Source organism: Desmodus rotundus, chromosome 10, assembly GCF_022682495.2.
Source record: "Desmodus rotundus isolate HL8 chromosome 10, HLdesRot8A.1, whole genome shotgun sequence".
Classification (NCBI taxonomy): Eukaryota; Metazoa; Chordata; class Mammalia; order Chiroptera; family Phyllostomidae; genus Desmodus; species Desmodus rotundus.
Window position 1 is genome coordinate 68,275,184 of NC_071396.1, and position 15,718 is coordinate 68,290,901.

The 15,718-nt window shown below is 43.2% G+C and overlaps 1 protein-coding gene across 3 annotated transcripts in view; it reads left to right on the forward strand.

The window, feature by feature from the left end:
• LAMA1 (laminin subunit alpha 1) overlaps positions 1-15,718 on the forward strand; it is a 156,213-nt gene that overhangs the window by 61,825 nt on the left and 78,670 nt on the right. For all 3 annotated transcript variants that reach the window (XM_045187958.2, XM_045187959.2, XM_053913282.1), the window contains exons 10-16: positions 1,560-1,720; positions 2,620-2,760; positions 3,955-4,128; positions 5,781-5,882; positions 6,869-7,080; positions 7,861-7,972; positions 10,042-10,152. In XM_045187958.2, the coding sequence (XP_045043893.2) occupies positions 1,560-1,720; positions 2,620-2,760; positions 3,955-4,128; positions 5,781-5,882; positions 6,869-7,080; positions 7,861-7,972; positions 10,042-10,152 (1,013 nt within the window). The remainder of the gene's footprint in view (positions 1-1,559; positions 1,721-2,619; positions 2,761-3,954; positions 4,129-5,780; positions 5,883-6,868; positions 7,081-7,860; positions 7,973-10,041; positions 10,153-15,718) is intronic.

Genomic DNA, 15,718 nt, shown 5'->3' on the forward strand with positions numbered 1-15,718 from the left:
CTAACCTGTAAAGAATTTTTGTGAGTTTATTTGAGCCAAACTGACAACAATTGCCGGGAAGCAAAACCTCAACGAGTGGAGATAATGCTCTGGAGAATGGCAGTGTTACACCTCACTTCATACATCACAATCAAAAGAGGGGGTGAGGGGTGAGTGGGTTACCTTCAAATCCATTGGTGAGGGATTAGGGAGGCAGGAGGAAGCAAAGGGTGGAAACCTCTGGGATTGGATAGAAAGTAAAATGATAGACACATCTTTTACACAGGTGGGTATAGGATAGTAACAGTCAACAGTTAACATGATAACAATAACAATGAAGGGATTTGTGGTCTCCTCCTGGTGCTGTGCCTGTGCTTTGAGGAGCGAGTGGGGTGGGGAAATTTGACATTCCAAAGGTATGTCATCTTAGATGCCAAAAGTCAACAGAGAGGCTCAGTTAAGGTAAAGTTTGATGTTTGTCAGGGAAAAATACCAACCTATGACATGACTACCTGCCATGAATTGCTTTTAGTTAGAAAGTTTTAATTTCAGACCATCCTATGTGGTTATTTTAGGTCTCTGAGCCTGTAAGACTGTCACGCAGACCACCCCTGAGCTTGGCAGGTTTTGCACGTGGCCCCTTTTCTTCCACAGTGCTTAAAAACAAACAACCCCCTCCCATGTCCCAAAACTTTATATTGTGATATAATTCACTGCCATACAGAAGAGTACATCCATTGAATGTGTGCAGTGTTTTTTGGCATATTCACAGGTGAAACCATCACCACAATCTAACATTTTCATCACCCCGCAAAGAAAGCTTTACTCATGGGCACCCCTTCCCCATTTCCCTCCCCCCTAGGCAACCACTGATCTACTTTATCTCTATAGATTTGCTTATTCTAAACATTTCATATAAATAGAATCATACAATATGTGGTCCTTTGTGACTGGCTTATTTCACTGAGCATGTTTTCAGGGTGCATCCATGTTGCAGCACGAATCAGTCCTTCAGCCTTTTTGTTGCTGAATGATAGACATGCCATTGTATGTATTCACATTTCCATCCATCAGCTGATGAACATTTGGGTTGTTTAGACTTTTTGGCTGTTATGAATACTGCTGCTTCAAACATTCACATACAGTGGTTTGGTGGACATGTGTTTCCACTTTTCTTCGATAAATACTTAGGAGTGGAATTGCTGGGTCATATGGTAATTATATGCTTAACATTTTAAAAAGTGCCACTGTTTTCCAAAGCTGCTGCGCCATTTTACATTCCCACCAGCCTCTGTGTTTCCATCTCTGTTTTCTTTCTTTAACCCAGGGGTTGACAAACTATGGTCCATGTCTGACACCACGTGTTTTTGTAAATAAACTCTGATTGGAAGAGAGCCACGCCCATCAGTTTATGTATTATCTGTGGCTATTTTTAAGGAACAGTGGCAGAGCTGAGCATGAGACTCTGGCCAAAAAGCCTGAAATATTTACTCTCTGGCCCTTCACAGATATAGTTTGCTGACCTCTGCTTTAAACATCTTTCCCTTCCTGATGGGTCATTGCCATTCTTTTCTTCCCAGGGAAATGGCCAGGTCAGTGTCCATGCAAAGAAGGTTACGCAGGAGGAAAATGCGATCGCTGCCAGTTTGGCTACAAGGGTTACCCAGCCTGTGCCCGCTGTGACTGTGGTCCAGCCGGCAGTGTGAACGAGGACCCATGCTCAGAGCCTTGCCTCTGTAAGGTACGTGTGGAGGTTAAAGCTGGCGCTGCCTTTCCTCTGAGGTTTCCTGAAAAAGGAGAGCATTCCATCAGCTCAGATGATCAGCCCCTGAGCAAAGCAGCAAGGTTTAAGCATAACTTCCACTTCCTGCGCACCTTCCTGAGAAGCATGGCATGTCACCATGGGGTGGTCCCAGTAAATATTCTTGGACTTAAATGGGCATCTGGTTTTCTTTTTGCTGCCTTCTGGGCAAAGGCCATATATTCCAGATGTATTTCTGTTACTTCCTGGGTGAAACCAAATACTGCATTTCTTAGGCCTTGACTATTACCTCTTATGTGACATTATTTTTCAGCTTTATGTTTGCGGGAGAACCAGGAAAACACTAAATAAAACACTAAGGATACTAAAGGCAGGTGGACAGGGAAGTGTTTTATTTGCCTATCTGACATTAATAACCATTTCCCCTGTAAGTATAAGGACCTGCAGTTATATTTATGTGCTATTCCCATGTAAGCAGTCTTAGGCACAGGTGACATATGTCTGAAGATAATCCTGAGCATTTATAAACAAGGCAAACAATCATACAGACCTCTTGATTTTAAAATCAAGATTTTAAAGTGTTTGAAAGATCAGCAAAGATGGAAGATGTAAAACAAAACAATACAAAAAATCCACCCAAATATAATGACCTAGCTCTAAGATCCTTAGCCTCATTCTTGACTACAAAACCATGTGACCAGTATTTCAAACTATCTGTTCTGGAAATATTGACGTGTGGCTTCACATTATTCTGAGTGTCTGTATTTACATGTTTTCTCTGAATCACCCCACACCTTTCTTTAAAATATCACGTTAACAAGATTTTCATTATGTCTACCTACTGGTTTCAAAAGCTAACCTTTTACTCTAACTTGCAGGAAAATGTTGAGGGGAAAAATTGTGATCGCTGCAAGCCAGGATTTTATAACTTGAAGGAAAGAAACCCCGAGGGCTGCTCTGAGTGTTTCTGCTTTGGCGTTTCTGATGTCTGCGACAGTCTTTCCTGGCCCATCAGTCAGGTGCGGGCACCTTCCGGGAGCCAGGACTTAATGAGCACCCCTTAAAAGAGCTTTCTAGAAGTTGTGTTATGAAGCCACAAGGCTGGTTTTTCCCTGTGATGCCACTCTCATTCATTTGGAATGACTGTGGGCATGAATCAAAGGCAGCCCGCTGCTAAAGTGTTGCCTGTTTCTTCCTAGGTCATGTGTTTGTACCCACATACATTTCCCTATCCACAGAGATTGCAGTATTGTAGAATGCAACATGTTTCGATGTGTTCTGTGGGGACATGCCCCCAGTTGTGGGGTCAGATCTCCACACTGGTCTCAGGCCGGGAAGCGCACCAGGTCAGGGAGACAATGCAGAATTTTCCAGCTCAAAGAAGCTGGAGAGGGTGAGAACAGCAGCAGGTGGCACAGGGATTATGAGGGCAGGCAAGGGATCCCTAGTTGTTTTGGGAATGAGGAGTTCTGGGGGAATGTCTATAAGGAGGGGTGCCAAATGGTGAATAGCAGGGACAAATTGTGGTGGCTGGAGGTGAAGGAGGAGCTGCAGGGTGGAGGACTTGCCCATGGTAACCACCTCTCCTCCCCATGCCCCCATCTCAGGAGACCTGTATCAACATTGCCTGGGGATGGGGGTGCAATGCACTGAATCTCCTTCCCCTCCCTCCTTACCTGCCCTCAGGATGGGGAGGGGTGGGGCAGCCTGGGGGAGGGAGGGGAAACTTGAGAGCAATACTCAAGAATGGAGGTGAGTTCCTGTCTGTGATCACTTGTCATATCCATCTAGGTGACAAATTGGGAGGATGGAATCTAGAGTCTGTTGTTATACACTTTTCGGCATTTGGCTAAAAAGCAGGAGGCAACAATGAAGGAGAAGTCGTAGTTAGCCAAAGACATTTTATTCAATATATTTATTGTTCTTTGCTTTGTTTTAATCTAAAAGGTATTTTTGTGATCTTCACAACTCTGCTCCCCTATTTGTTTATACTTGATTTGGATTTGGGGGATGCATGGCTCATCCTCAGGTTTTCTGCTCCTTTGACAAGTAAAAGGGTCACAGGTCCTGAAGTTCTATGGGCACTGAGTGTTAACTGCATCCCTAGCTAAGTTTCTGGGTCTCGCTTCATTGTGAACCTATTAGCTCTAGCCTGAGTGAAATCTAAGGTGACTTCTACTTCAAATTCTAAAATTCTTGGATCCATTTTTAAGGTGAAGGATATGTCTGGGTGGCTGGTTACCGACTTGGCCACTACAAATAAGATCCCATCTCAGCGAGATGCACTGGGTGGACGTCATCAAATCAGCATCAACAACACGGTGGTCATGCAGCAGCTGACTTCCAAGTATTACTGGTCGGCCCCGGAGGCCTATCTGGGAAATAAGGTACTTCTACTGGCGGTGTCTTAGACAGAGATCTCAGAGCACATTAAAAAAGAACTTCTGTTCGCATCTTAAATAGTCTTTCTGGTCATGTGACTGTTTGATAGAAAATCATATAGCATTCACCTACACCTGACTCACATGATTGTTCTTATCCTTGTTTGACTTTTTGTTACATACAACATGAAAACAGGAAGTTTATTCTTGGCCCCACCACAGGCAGTCTGTTGTGTGATGTCTTGTTCCTCCTCCCAAAACAGACCCCCTACTTTCCTGTGGGTCACTTGGGCCCTAGTGAAGTGTCAGGCATAGTCCTGTTCGTTTAGTTGGCTGTGTGCTTATCCTAGCCTGGCTTGCAGCAGACACTTGGAACAGTTGTGCACAGGGACTGTGGCACTGCCCCTGGGTTCATTATCATGGTGACTGTGACTCACATAAAGTTTCCATCTAGGAGCAGAGAATCCTTTCCATTTTTTAAAAGATTTTATTTATGAGAAAGAGGAAGGGAAAGAGAAAGAGAGGGATAAAAACACAGATCAGATGCCTCTCACATGCTCCCAACCGGGGAGCTGGCCTGCAACCAAGACATGTGCCCTGACCAGGAATCAAACCGGTGACCTTTCGGTTCGCAGGCTGATGCTCAGTCCACTGAGCCCCACCAGCCAGGGCAGAATCCTTTCCATTTTAAGAAAATGCTAAAGGGTGATTCTACAAAGTGCACAGTTGGTCAATATGATTTAACTTTTCCCTTCTGTGACTTAGTCTCTTTTCCCCCAATTAAACACTGCTCTCCAGATTCTGATTAATCTGAAAACATATTCAGTGGAATCTCTCTCAATAACGATAGCTCTCTACTCATCTCTCCCATGACTTTGGTTTGTTTTAATGTAGTGATGTTTTCCTGGTAGTGTAAGTCTTTTAGCTTGGGAAATTTCTAGTTAATTTGATTATTATATTTTAATTTTATAGATAGTTTTATATATGTTTAAGTAGTGTTTTTGAAAATGGTTATTTTTCCCATCAAGTTATAATCGTAAAAGATGTTTCCTATTCATAACATGATCATATCACCAAAGATCAATAGTTTTGTATGTTTTTTGAGAGTGTTTTTGTTTTTTATCTTTTGAAATCATCTCTCTAATTTTATGGTATAAAGATTGGATTGTGAACATTTCATTGTTGTAACATACCTGCAAAAAATAAAATATCTATATTACATCAAAGGATATCAGATCAGGAAGAAAAACCTTTAGTTCTTTCTTCGGCTGATCAAACATGTCTTTTATTATTCTCCTACGAACAGGACAATGAAATCAAAAATTTGAAATTCTAGCTGTGGATCAAACTCCTCATCCCCTAGAGTATTTAAGTGAAATAAACGTCTGTTTTTATATGATTAGCAGATATTTATAGTAATTTACCTTGGGGTCTCTAAGGAGTACAAAATATTCACATAATACGCTTTCTTTCTACTGCTGTGAATATGAGCAAACCTGCACATCAGGCCCTGGGAGCCTCCGCGCCCTGGCTCCCAGTGGCGCCCTGGCTCCCAGTGGCGCCCTGGCTCCCAGTGGCGCCCTGGCTCCCAGTGGCTGTAGCAGGCGCGCCCGCGTGCTGAGGGCGCCTCCCTGCTCACTCCCGCTTAAACTTTCCAGCTGACGGCGCTCGGCGGGTCCCTGAGGTTCACAGTGTCTTACGATATTCCAGTGGAGACAGTGGACAGTGACCTCGTGTCTCATGCTGACGTTATCATCAAGGTAACCGCTTTTAAATCGCTTTGCCATGGAACTGCAGAGCTGAGAGCGGGGACAGATTTCTGTCACGAAGCCGCTAATCAGTGAGGCCGTGGTCGCAAGGCGCTCACGGCCACGTGGCCATTTAGCGGCGATTCCCTTCCGCTGGGCACCGGGAGCCCGAGTGTGGGAACTCTGTCTTTGGCCCATTTCTGGAAGCGCTGCAGGCAGCCCCTGACCTCTTCCCTTGATCCCCACAGCTCACCCTCTTGTCGCGTTTTAAAAGGAGATGGGTTTTTGTCCAGACATTAGAACTGCCCTACCGGCCCTTCGAGTGCCCCTGCCCTCCTGCCGCAGGGCCTCCCCGCACGAGTGATTCTGATTCGGCAGCCGCGCCCGCGTTGCCATCTTTGGCCTCAGTCTCCGCCCGCCCCGGCCCTGGTCCCCTGCTCCTCACCCCTCCTCCCCTCGGGCACTGAAAGGCCCCGGCCGGCCCCGCGCGGAGGGATTCCCGGCGCGGTGGGCACCCAGCCCAGTCCCTGTCCGCCGTCGCCCTCCGCTCCGTTTCCCCCGACGCCCCGCCCTCCGTCCCCGACCCGCGCTACCAGGAACTGCGAGCCGGGCGCTCGCTGGTTAACAGCCACTTTCCATTTTTAACAGAAAATTTGACAGCAATTGTAAGAAAAGCTAGAGGTATATTTATTTACTTTTTCTATTTTCTTCAGCTAAAGATTGGGTGGTTGCTTTGAGGAAAACTGTGGGCAAATGCACGATCTTGGTTCTTTTCCGACATCCCAGCAAAGGATGTCGCTTTTAGATTTATTATTCAAATCCTTCTGAGAGGAATACAATGAAACATCTCTGATTGTTCTGGACCGAGGGTTACAGCCCCCATTACACAAGAACCTACGCACAAATGAAAAACCGTGCTGCTGAATACAAAATTTGCTTTCATTATTTAATCGTAAAGTTGAATAACAAACACATTTCCTCTTGTTTTGAAATGTTAGGGAAATGGACTCACTTTAAGCACCCAGGCTGAGGGCCTGACACTGCAACCCTACGAAGAGTACTTGAACGTGGTGAGACTCGTGCCGGAGAACTTCCGAGATTTTAATAGCAAAAGGGAGATAGACCGAGATCAGCTGATGACCGTCCTTGCCAACGTGTCGCATCTCTTGATCAGAGCCAACTACAATTCTGCGAAAATGGCTCTTTATAGGTGCGTATTAAATCGGAGGGAAAACTTACGGGGAGTGTACTTCACTCTTGTCATTGTTTATTATTATATATTTTAAGCTTAATATATTTTACTCAATTATTTTAAGGACACAACCAGTAGTGCTGGCCGCCTTAGCATTACTGTTATTACTGTAATTTTATTGATGATGTAAGAACAGTTGTCCGCGTACTAGATACAAATGCGTCTAGTGAGAGAGAGACCTGATGTCAGGACCAGAAACTGCCAGGGCGGTTTTCTGAGAAATGCCTGATGAGTTCACTGTTGTCTGGACCACAGTGCATCTGGTTTCTGCTCTCCCGATGTTAGTGGTCTTAAATTTTACACGTTCGACCTAAGCTAATGTGTCTGTTCTTAGTAATTTTATTACTTTGAGAATGCCAATTTCTGGCACTGCTAGGCTAAGCATAAACATTGGATTCAGCTAGAACAAATGTAGAATTGTACATTTAAGGACAATTTGTATTAGAGCTGAAGCAATTGAATGGATTAATTTTTCTGAAGTGTTTCTACTTGGAATGTGTGACACAGACCTTTCCCACAGCTGTCTTCAGGTGGCAGCGTGTCTTTGCACCCAATGTTGGAGGCATTTCCAGGGAATAACGACAGTCCCAGAGAGTGTACATGAAAATCTTCAGTTACTTAATAACAGAAAACATCACATCATTGCTTTGTGTGAATTTGTCTTGTTTTAAGAATTTGTCTTCCCGTGAGATGTCATTTGTGAGTAACTCATACAGTGACCCCTGACTCAATGTGTAGGTTGGATTCCGTCTCCCTGGACACAGCTAGCCCTAACGTCATAGACCTGGCCCTGGCCACTGAGGTGGAGCACTGCGAATGTCCCCCAGGCTATGCAGGGATCTCCTGTGAGGTAACACTCCTCCTGTCCCTTGTTCTTCCTCTTTTTCTTTTTTAAGGGGGGAAAATGCATTGCAGGTGATATAGTAATGTACATTTGAATTTTAAATTTAGAAACCCAGTGTTTCTAAACTTTAAACTTCTGGAGACTGTAGGGATATTGGAAGCCACATTGTTTGAAGAACTATGATTCCTCTGCCAGGGGCCCCACTCTGAGCTCTTTCTGCATGGTCCCTCATTTAATCCGGACAAAACCGTAGCAGGTAGGTGCTTCATATACTTTCTGTTCTTCAGATTAAGAAACTGAGGCACAAAGAGATTAAGTAGCTTGACCAAGGTCACATGGCTAGAAAGTGGTCAGATCAGAACTTGAACTTCATCCGTCTGTTAAGCACCACATGATCCTGCCTCTCATTGTTTACGATTGACTGTAATTACGAACATCTGTCATTGGTTGTGACTTCTTGGCGATTTTTATAAAGTGAGAACATTTAACCCTTAATTGTTTTGGTGAATATTAATGATAAACTTTGCTGCTAATAAGTTGGTATAACCCTTCATGGTGTTATTATTTAACTAAATATTTCCATTTTAAATATTTTTAGGGTTTTTTTTTTAAAGCAATGAACTTTTATTTAGATCTCAAACATTTATTTTTAGGCCCAGCAAATATTTGTAGGTCCTAATCCTTGAGTGCATAAAGCTTAATGGATAAACAACTCTAATGCCACCTCATGGTATGTGGCACACGTGAATAGGTGAGCCTCCGGCCTGCGAGCGGGTAGAATCATGGAAGTAGAAACCGAGGCCAACTCCACCAGGCGGGGGCAGCAGTGAACAGCTGCTGCTGGACATCAAGTCCTGGGCTGTGGAGGGAAATTTGCAATGTGCATGGGGTGATGACTCAAGTAAGAACAAGAAGCTTAATACACATTCTCAAGTGTCTTTGTTAAGCAGAAGAAATTATTTACTCAGACTTTTACTCAGGAGCTGACTTACAGAATCAGGAATGGAGGTTTTGGTAGCACTCTAGCCGCCACACAGAGCTCCGGACAGCTACCTGCCCAGTGCCCATCTGCAGACAAGGGGAGCGTGTCTGTGTAGAAGTGTTAAGGAGCTTTCCCAAGGTCACTGTGAATGGATGCATTTATATATTACCTGTAGAAGGAAAATACTCCTTAAGAATTCTTATAATAATAAAAACAAATCCATACACCATCCCCTCCACCATGCCCCTTGTGGGCATGTGCTGGCCTCCAAATCAATCATTCCCCAGTCCACGCTCTCAGCATGTTTCCCGTCTGCTGTAGCCCTTGGTAGGCCGTGGATATGGGTGCTGGAGGTACACCCACCTGGCTTTGAACCACTCCACTGACACAATGGGCATATGATCTAGCTGCCCTGTGTGCCAGATGCCATATCTAGAAAATAGAGGTAATATTTCTCAAGGATGATGCAAGGACTAAATGAATTTCTGTGTCTGGAGTGGTTCTCTGTGCCTCAGAAGCAGGGAGTGGCATCCTTGGATGCCCACATTGTCTGTCTAGCACTCAGACCCCCCCCAAAGCACACCTATAATGTTTGCTCAGTTAAAGTGATGTAGTTTGACTCAGGCACACATTTGAACACTTTGGTAGCTTAATGAATTTTAAGCAAAAGAAAAAAATAAGGTTGAGAGAACAAAATCCTCTGATTGAAACACTGTTTAAGCAGCTGTGTGTTGTGACATGATTTCTAAGATTATTGCAGTGGAATATCATGAAGGTGCATGCTGACTCATTAAGTTTTTGTGTACATGCTTCTACCTTTAGAAAGAAATAAGGAACTGGAATATGGTGATGGTAGCACAACTTGGTACATTTACTAAAAAAGTCTTTGAATGGTGCTCTTAAATTGGATGCATTTGTAAAGGCACGTGAATAATGCCTTGATAAAGATGATTGGGGAAAATAAGAAAAAAGAAAAAAAAGTTTCTCTTTCATGGGAAACTGAGCAGTGTGTGTTTTTAACATATTGGGAAGATATGTGTGTCATGGACAAAGGTGCCTTCAGCCACATGCGTCACCTGGCCTTCTTTTGCAGTCCTGCCTTCCTGGCTATTACCGTGTGGATGGAATACTCTTTGGAGGAATTTGTCAGCCCTGTGAATGCCATGGCCATGCAGCTGAGTGTGATATTCACGGCGTTTGCTTTGTGAGTCTTTCCCAAACCTTGAGCAACACTGCCCCCTCCCAAAGTCAACTGCTGTGCAGAAGTTTGTCTTTTTTTTTTTTTTAAACGATTCCTCCGCAGGAGAATACCTCTGCCCTTGAAAACCCCAAAGGAAATCTGCAGATTTAAGTTCATGTCATAAAATATTTCCTGATTTTCCCCTTTTCTGGGGGTAAATACATACATTGGTGATAGTGAAAAAGGAATATATATATAACTTCATTGTGGACTTTTATTAAAATAATGAAAAGTAATACTTTACTTTGCAAGATTATAAAGCCATAAAAAGCCATATAAAGCTAGAAAATGTTGCCCATTGATTAAAGAAAAAGGATCAGATCTTTTAAATGCAAGTACAAGGAGTTTTAAACGTTATGTAGTATATAAGAAAAGGGATAATAAAACTAATACAATTCATTTGTAGCATATGTAATGCTTTATAGTTCTTAGCTCTTTGAGCAAGTGCTTCTTTCATGCGGTATGAGCTGAAACAAGGCTTAACAAATATGTAATTAATCTTGAGAATGAACTTTGGGGCAGATACAGGGCAAGACCTATTTTTTAACCTCAATCAGGAATTCTTTTAGGCACTTGTGCCTGGAAGCCAGGCCACTCTCTTGAGTTTTAGTGAATTCGCTCCTCATAGATAGAGTGAGTGCATGTTAATTAGCTGAACCCCACTCATCCTACAGGGATATGTTCCCGCTCTTACCAAAAGACGACATTGATTGGGTCCCAGGGCAAGGGAAAATTAATGATCTGAACCATGGAGGAGATCTTGGCAAGATGCCAGGGATGGCTTTTTCTCTCCAGAGCCTAATTTTTCTTTATTCTGAAAGTAAAGCATTCATTTAGTTCTTTTGTTCAATTCTTCGTTCTGTAAATAAAGCAGCTATAGAACAGAATAGCGTGAAGTGATGGTTTGCACAGACTCAGTCCTGTAGGGTCAGTTTCCTCAGGCGCACAGCTTCCCACAGCTTGATGAGGCTGCTGCTTTTTGGAACGTCTTTCCCTTTGCCATTGGGGTTCGCAAGGCGAGCCTCCCGGAGGCCTTTGCCAATGTTTGAGGTCGTCAGCAGGTGGTGGTCATCAGCAGCCACTTTGGTCTCTAGCTGCAGGTAGGCTGACAGAGTACTTGCACATGCTTCTATTAATATGTATTTACAACAGTGTATACTCACATTCAAGTGGGAATGCTAAACAGCAACTGCTCTAAAGCTTTAATCACAATAAATGATTATTTTATAGTTTTAAAATTTTTTGAAATAATTTTAAATTTACAAAAGAGTTACAAAAATAGAGTGTCTGTGTAACTTTCTCCCTGCTTCTCCTAACAAATCTTTGCATAACCAGAGTAGTTATCAAAACAAAGGAATTGACACTGGCACAGCCCCATCAACTAAACTAGTGACTTCGTCCGGATGTCATCAGTTGTTCCTCTCATGTCCCCTTTCTTTCAAACGCAAGATCCCACACGACATTCACTGTTCTCACCTCCTTCAATCCGTGACAGTTTCTGGTCCTCCCTTGTCTTTTGTGACTGTGGCACTTTAGAAGAGTGCTGGACTGTCTGTGGAATGTCCCTCAGCGGGGGCTGGTCTGTTTTCTCGTGACTAGGTTGAGATTGTGCATTTTGGGCAGGTAGACGTGGAGGGGATGTATCATGAGTGCCCCTGTTAGGGCTCATGAGTCACTGTCTTCTCCTGGGCATGTTAGCCGGGGTCGCTCAAATAAGGTAGTGTTTGCCAGGATTCTCCACTGTAATTTTCCTTTTTTAAATAAATAATGTTTGAAGAAGCAAAAATAATAAAAACTTAGATCGACATTTAAGGAATATTGCAACTTGGTAGCATCATTTGTCTATTTAATATAACTTAACTTTTTTCTGTTTTTTTTTGAAAAGAAAACTTAGTTCTGCCTTTTGTACAGCTGTGTATAGCCTTGGCCTTGTAGTTAGCTATCTAGCTTCCAGAATTTTTTTATTTATAGTTTATTAGAGAGAAGTTTCCATTTTTTCTTAGTGTTCCTATTTGTTTTTTCATAAGATTTTATTTTTTAAGAGCAGTTGGGGGTTCACAGCAACACAAGAAGGAACAGAGATTGTCCATACACATTTGCCCCCACCCTCTCCCTCACAGCCAGCATCCCCCTCCACAGTGGTACATGTGCACAGTCGATGAGCCCACACTGACACCTCATGATCACCTGAGGTCCGCAGTTTATCTTAGCACTTAGTCTTTTCTCTGAGCTCTCTCTGCACTTACGCAAAAGAGAAGCCAGTTTCTTTGCCTTGCGAAGAAAGGAGCATAGAATGCAGTTGTGCATGTCTTGGGCCCTCATATTTTTCCTTTCCACTCAAGAGACAATGTTTTCACCCTGGCAATTGTGGCTCAGTGGATTGAGCACCGGCCTGTGAACCAAAAGGGTTGCTGTTTCAATTCCCAGTCAGGGCACGTGCCTGGGTTGTGGGCCAGGTCTCTAGTAGGGGGCGCTCAAGAGGTAACCACACATTGATGTTTCTCCCCCTCTCTTTCTCCCTCCCTATAAATAAATAAATAAAATATTTTAAAAAGAGACAATGTTTCCCACCACCAAGTTGTCGAGACTTCCATCCTTCACAAAGCAGATCTACCAACAGAGGTGGTCACTTAGAGGGACGGTGACCCACATTGAGAAAACATTGGAACAAACCTTCTGCAGGTTCTTTTAAAAAACTACATAATAGTTTTCCCAGAGAGAAAGAAGACCCCATATGGCCCTTTGAGCAAAAAGAATGTATCACAGACATTTTGCAATTGTACATAATTAAATATATTTTAATGAAACTAGTTATTTTGTGTAATACTTTCTGGGCAACCATGTAGCTGCTTACCAAGGCCAATTTCATTTTTAATTATTTGCATTAATTATCAAAACCAAGATTATAGGGGAATTATAGGGGAGACAAAAAGATCTAAGACACCGCTACCAAAATATCATCTGAGTACAAGTAGCATGGGTCACCTGGGAACTTTTTTTTAGGAATGCAGATTTTCAGGCCCCTCTCAGACCTCCAAATCAGAATCAATATTTAACATAGGTGATTTGTGTGCACATTCAAGTTTGGAAGCTCTGGTCTAGGATAACCCTAAATGAAACTTGTGAAACCCTGGTACAAAATGATGTAACACAAGTGTGTATAGTCCCCAGTTTTAGTATATGGGAAAACTTTTATCAACCTCAGGAGTCATTGAAAAGAATATAGTTCAGAAACTGGACATATTTAAATGGTTGGATGGAGAACATCCAATAGATGCTTGTAAAATGAGCAGTTCAAAGAGAAGGGGTGTAAAGGGAAATGGAGTAGGGTGAACATCAGGGGAGAGGCAGTGAGAGGGGAGGGCCCACAGGTGGGACTGGGGTGCGTGAGTACAGGCCAGCGTGGGTGGAGATCATAGGAGGAAGCGCTGGATGGCACAGGGTGGGGCCGACGGGGAGACCTGGGGAGGAGAGGATGTGCAGAATAGTGCAGGGTTCCCTGAGCCATGAAACTGCCCAGGTGCTCAGCAGCCTCCTCAGCTGGTGCAGCCATCTGCTTCCTCCTGCACACCTTCTGTCCCCCTAACTCAGGGTGGTTTCACTATGTAAAGAGATGTTTTACATGAGGAAAATAAGTTTTTTATCTACGTATTCCCCATTTCTGTTGCTCTTCGCTCCTTGATTCATACACCTGCCACCTGAAGAAGAGTTTCAGCACTTCTCCAATGCAAGTCTGATGGCCAACAGCTTCTCTTATCTTTTGTTTATCTGAAAAAGGCTTTCTTTTTTAAAAAAATATATATATTTTATTGATTATGCTATTGGAGTTGTCCCAATTTTTCCCCCATTGCCTCCCTCCACCCCAAACCCTCATTCCCTCCAGCTATCCTCCCCCTAGTTCCTGTCCATGGGTCATGCACATAAGTTCTTTGGCTTCTCCATTTCATATTCCATTCTTAACCTCCCCCTGTATACTTTGTACCTACCAATTTATGCTTCTTAATCCCTGCACCTTTCCCCTCAGCCTCCCCCTTCTCCCTCCCAGGTGATAACCCTCCAGCTGATCTCCATCTCTATGAGCCTGTTCCTGCTTTGGTTGTTTGCTTAGGTTTTCTTTTTTAGATTCAGTTGTACATAGTTGTGAATTTGTTGCCATGTTAATGTTCATCTGAACATTTAATAAGTCCCTTTAATATTTCATATAATAGTGGCTTGGTGATGATGAACTGCTTTAGGTTTAGCTTGTCTGGGAAGCGCTTTATCTGCCCTTCTATTCTTAATGATAGCTTTGCTGGATAGAGTAATGTAGGTTGAAGGTCCTTGCTTTTCATCACCTTGAATACTTCTTGCCAGCACCTTCTAGCCTGAAAAGTTCCTTTTGAGAAATTAACTGACAGTCTTATGGGAACTCCGTTGTAGGTAACTCTCTGCTTTTCTCTTGCTGCTTTTTAGATTCCCTCTTTATCTTTAACCTTTGGTATTTTAATTATGATGTGTCTTGCTTTTGGTCCTCTTTGGGTCTAATTTGTTTGGGACTCTGTGCTTCCTGGACTTGTATGTCTATTTCCTTCACCAAATTAGCAAAGTTTTCTTTCATTATTTTTTCAAATAAGTTTTAGATTTTTTGCTCTTTCTCTTCTCTTGGCACCCTTATGATTCAGATGTTGGTATGTTTGGAGATGTCCCAGAGGCTCCTTAGTCTATCCTTGTTTTTCTGAATTCTTTTTTTTTTTCTTGCTGTTGTGTTTGAATGCTTTTCCCCCCTTATGTTCTAAATCATTGATTTGATTCTTGGCTTCATCCTTTCCACTGTTGGTTCCCTGTAGAGTTTTCTTTATTTCACTTACTGTAACCTTCATTTCTGCCTGAGTCTTTTTATGCTGTTCTTTGAGCATCCTGATAACCAGTGTTTTGAACTCTGCATCTGATAGGTTGCTTATCTCCATTTTGTTTAGTTCTTTTTCTGGAGTTTTGTTCTATTCTTCATTTGGCCCATATTTCTTTGCCTCCTCAATTTGGCAGCCTCTCTATATTTGTTTCTGTGTCTTGGATAGAGCTGCTTTGACTCCCTGACTTAGTAGTGTGGCCTATTGTAGAAAACCACACCTGTATGTTGTACAGTGCGGAGCCTTAGGTGATCACCAAGGCGGGACAACCCATGTCACCACTCTGTGGCTCTGTGTTGGAGAGGGCTCGGAGAGGGAACGATGCCACTGCCCAGCTTCTGGAGTTCTGCCCAGAGGGAATCTGTCTCCTGGCACTCACCTTGTTGCCAGTCACTTCGATTTCTTCCTGTATGCCACTGGTGCCCTTCCAGCTGTTGCCCTGGTTTTTAATCCCAGAGGGGATGAGTCTGCTTAAGTTCTAAATCCATGTCCATTGCAAGCCATTTAAGAGGAGTCTCCTGAGAATCCTGCAGTTTCTCCCACCTCCCTAACCCCCACTGGTTTTTATAGCCAGAAATTATGGGGATTTATCTTCCTGGCACTAGAACCCTGGGCTGGGTGGTCTGTTCTGGGGCTGTGATCCC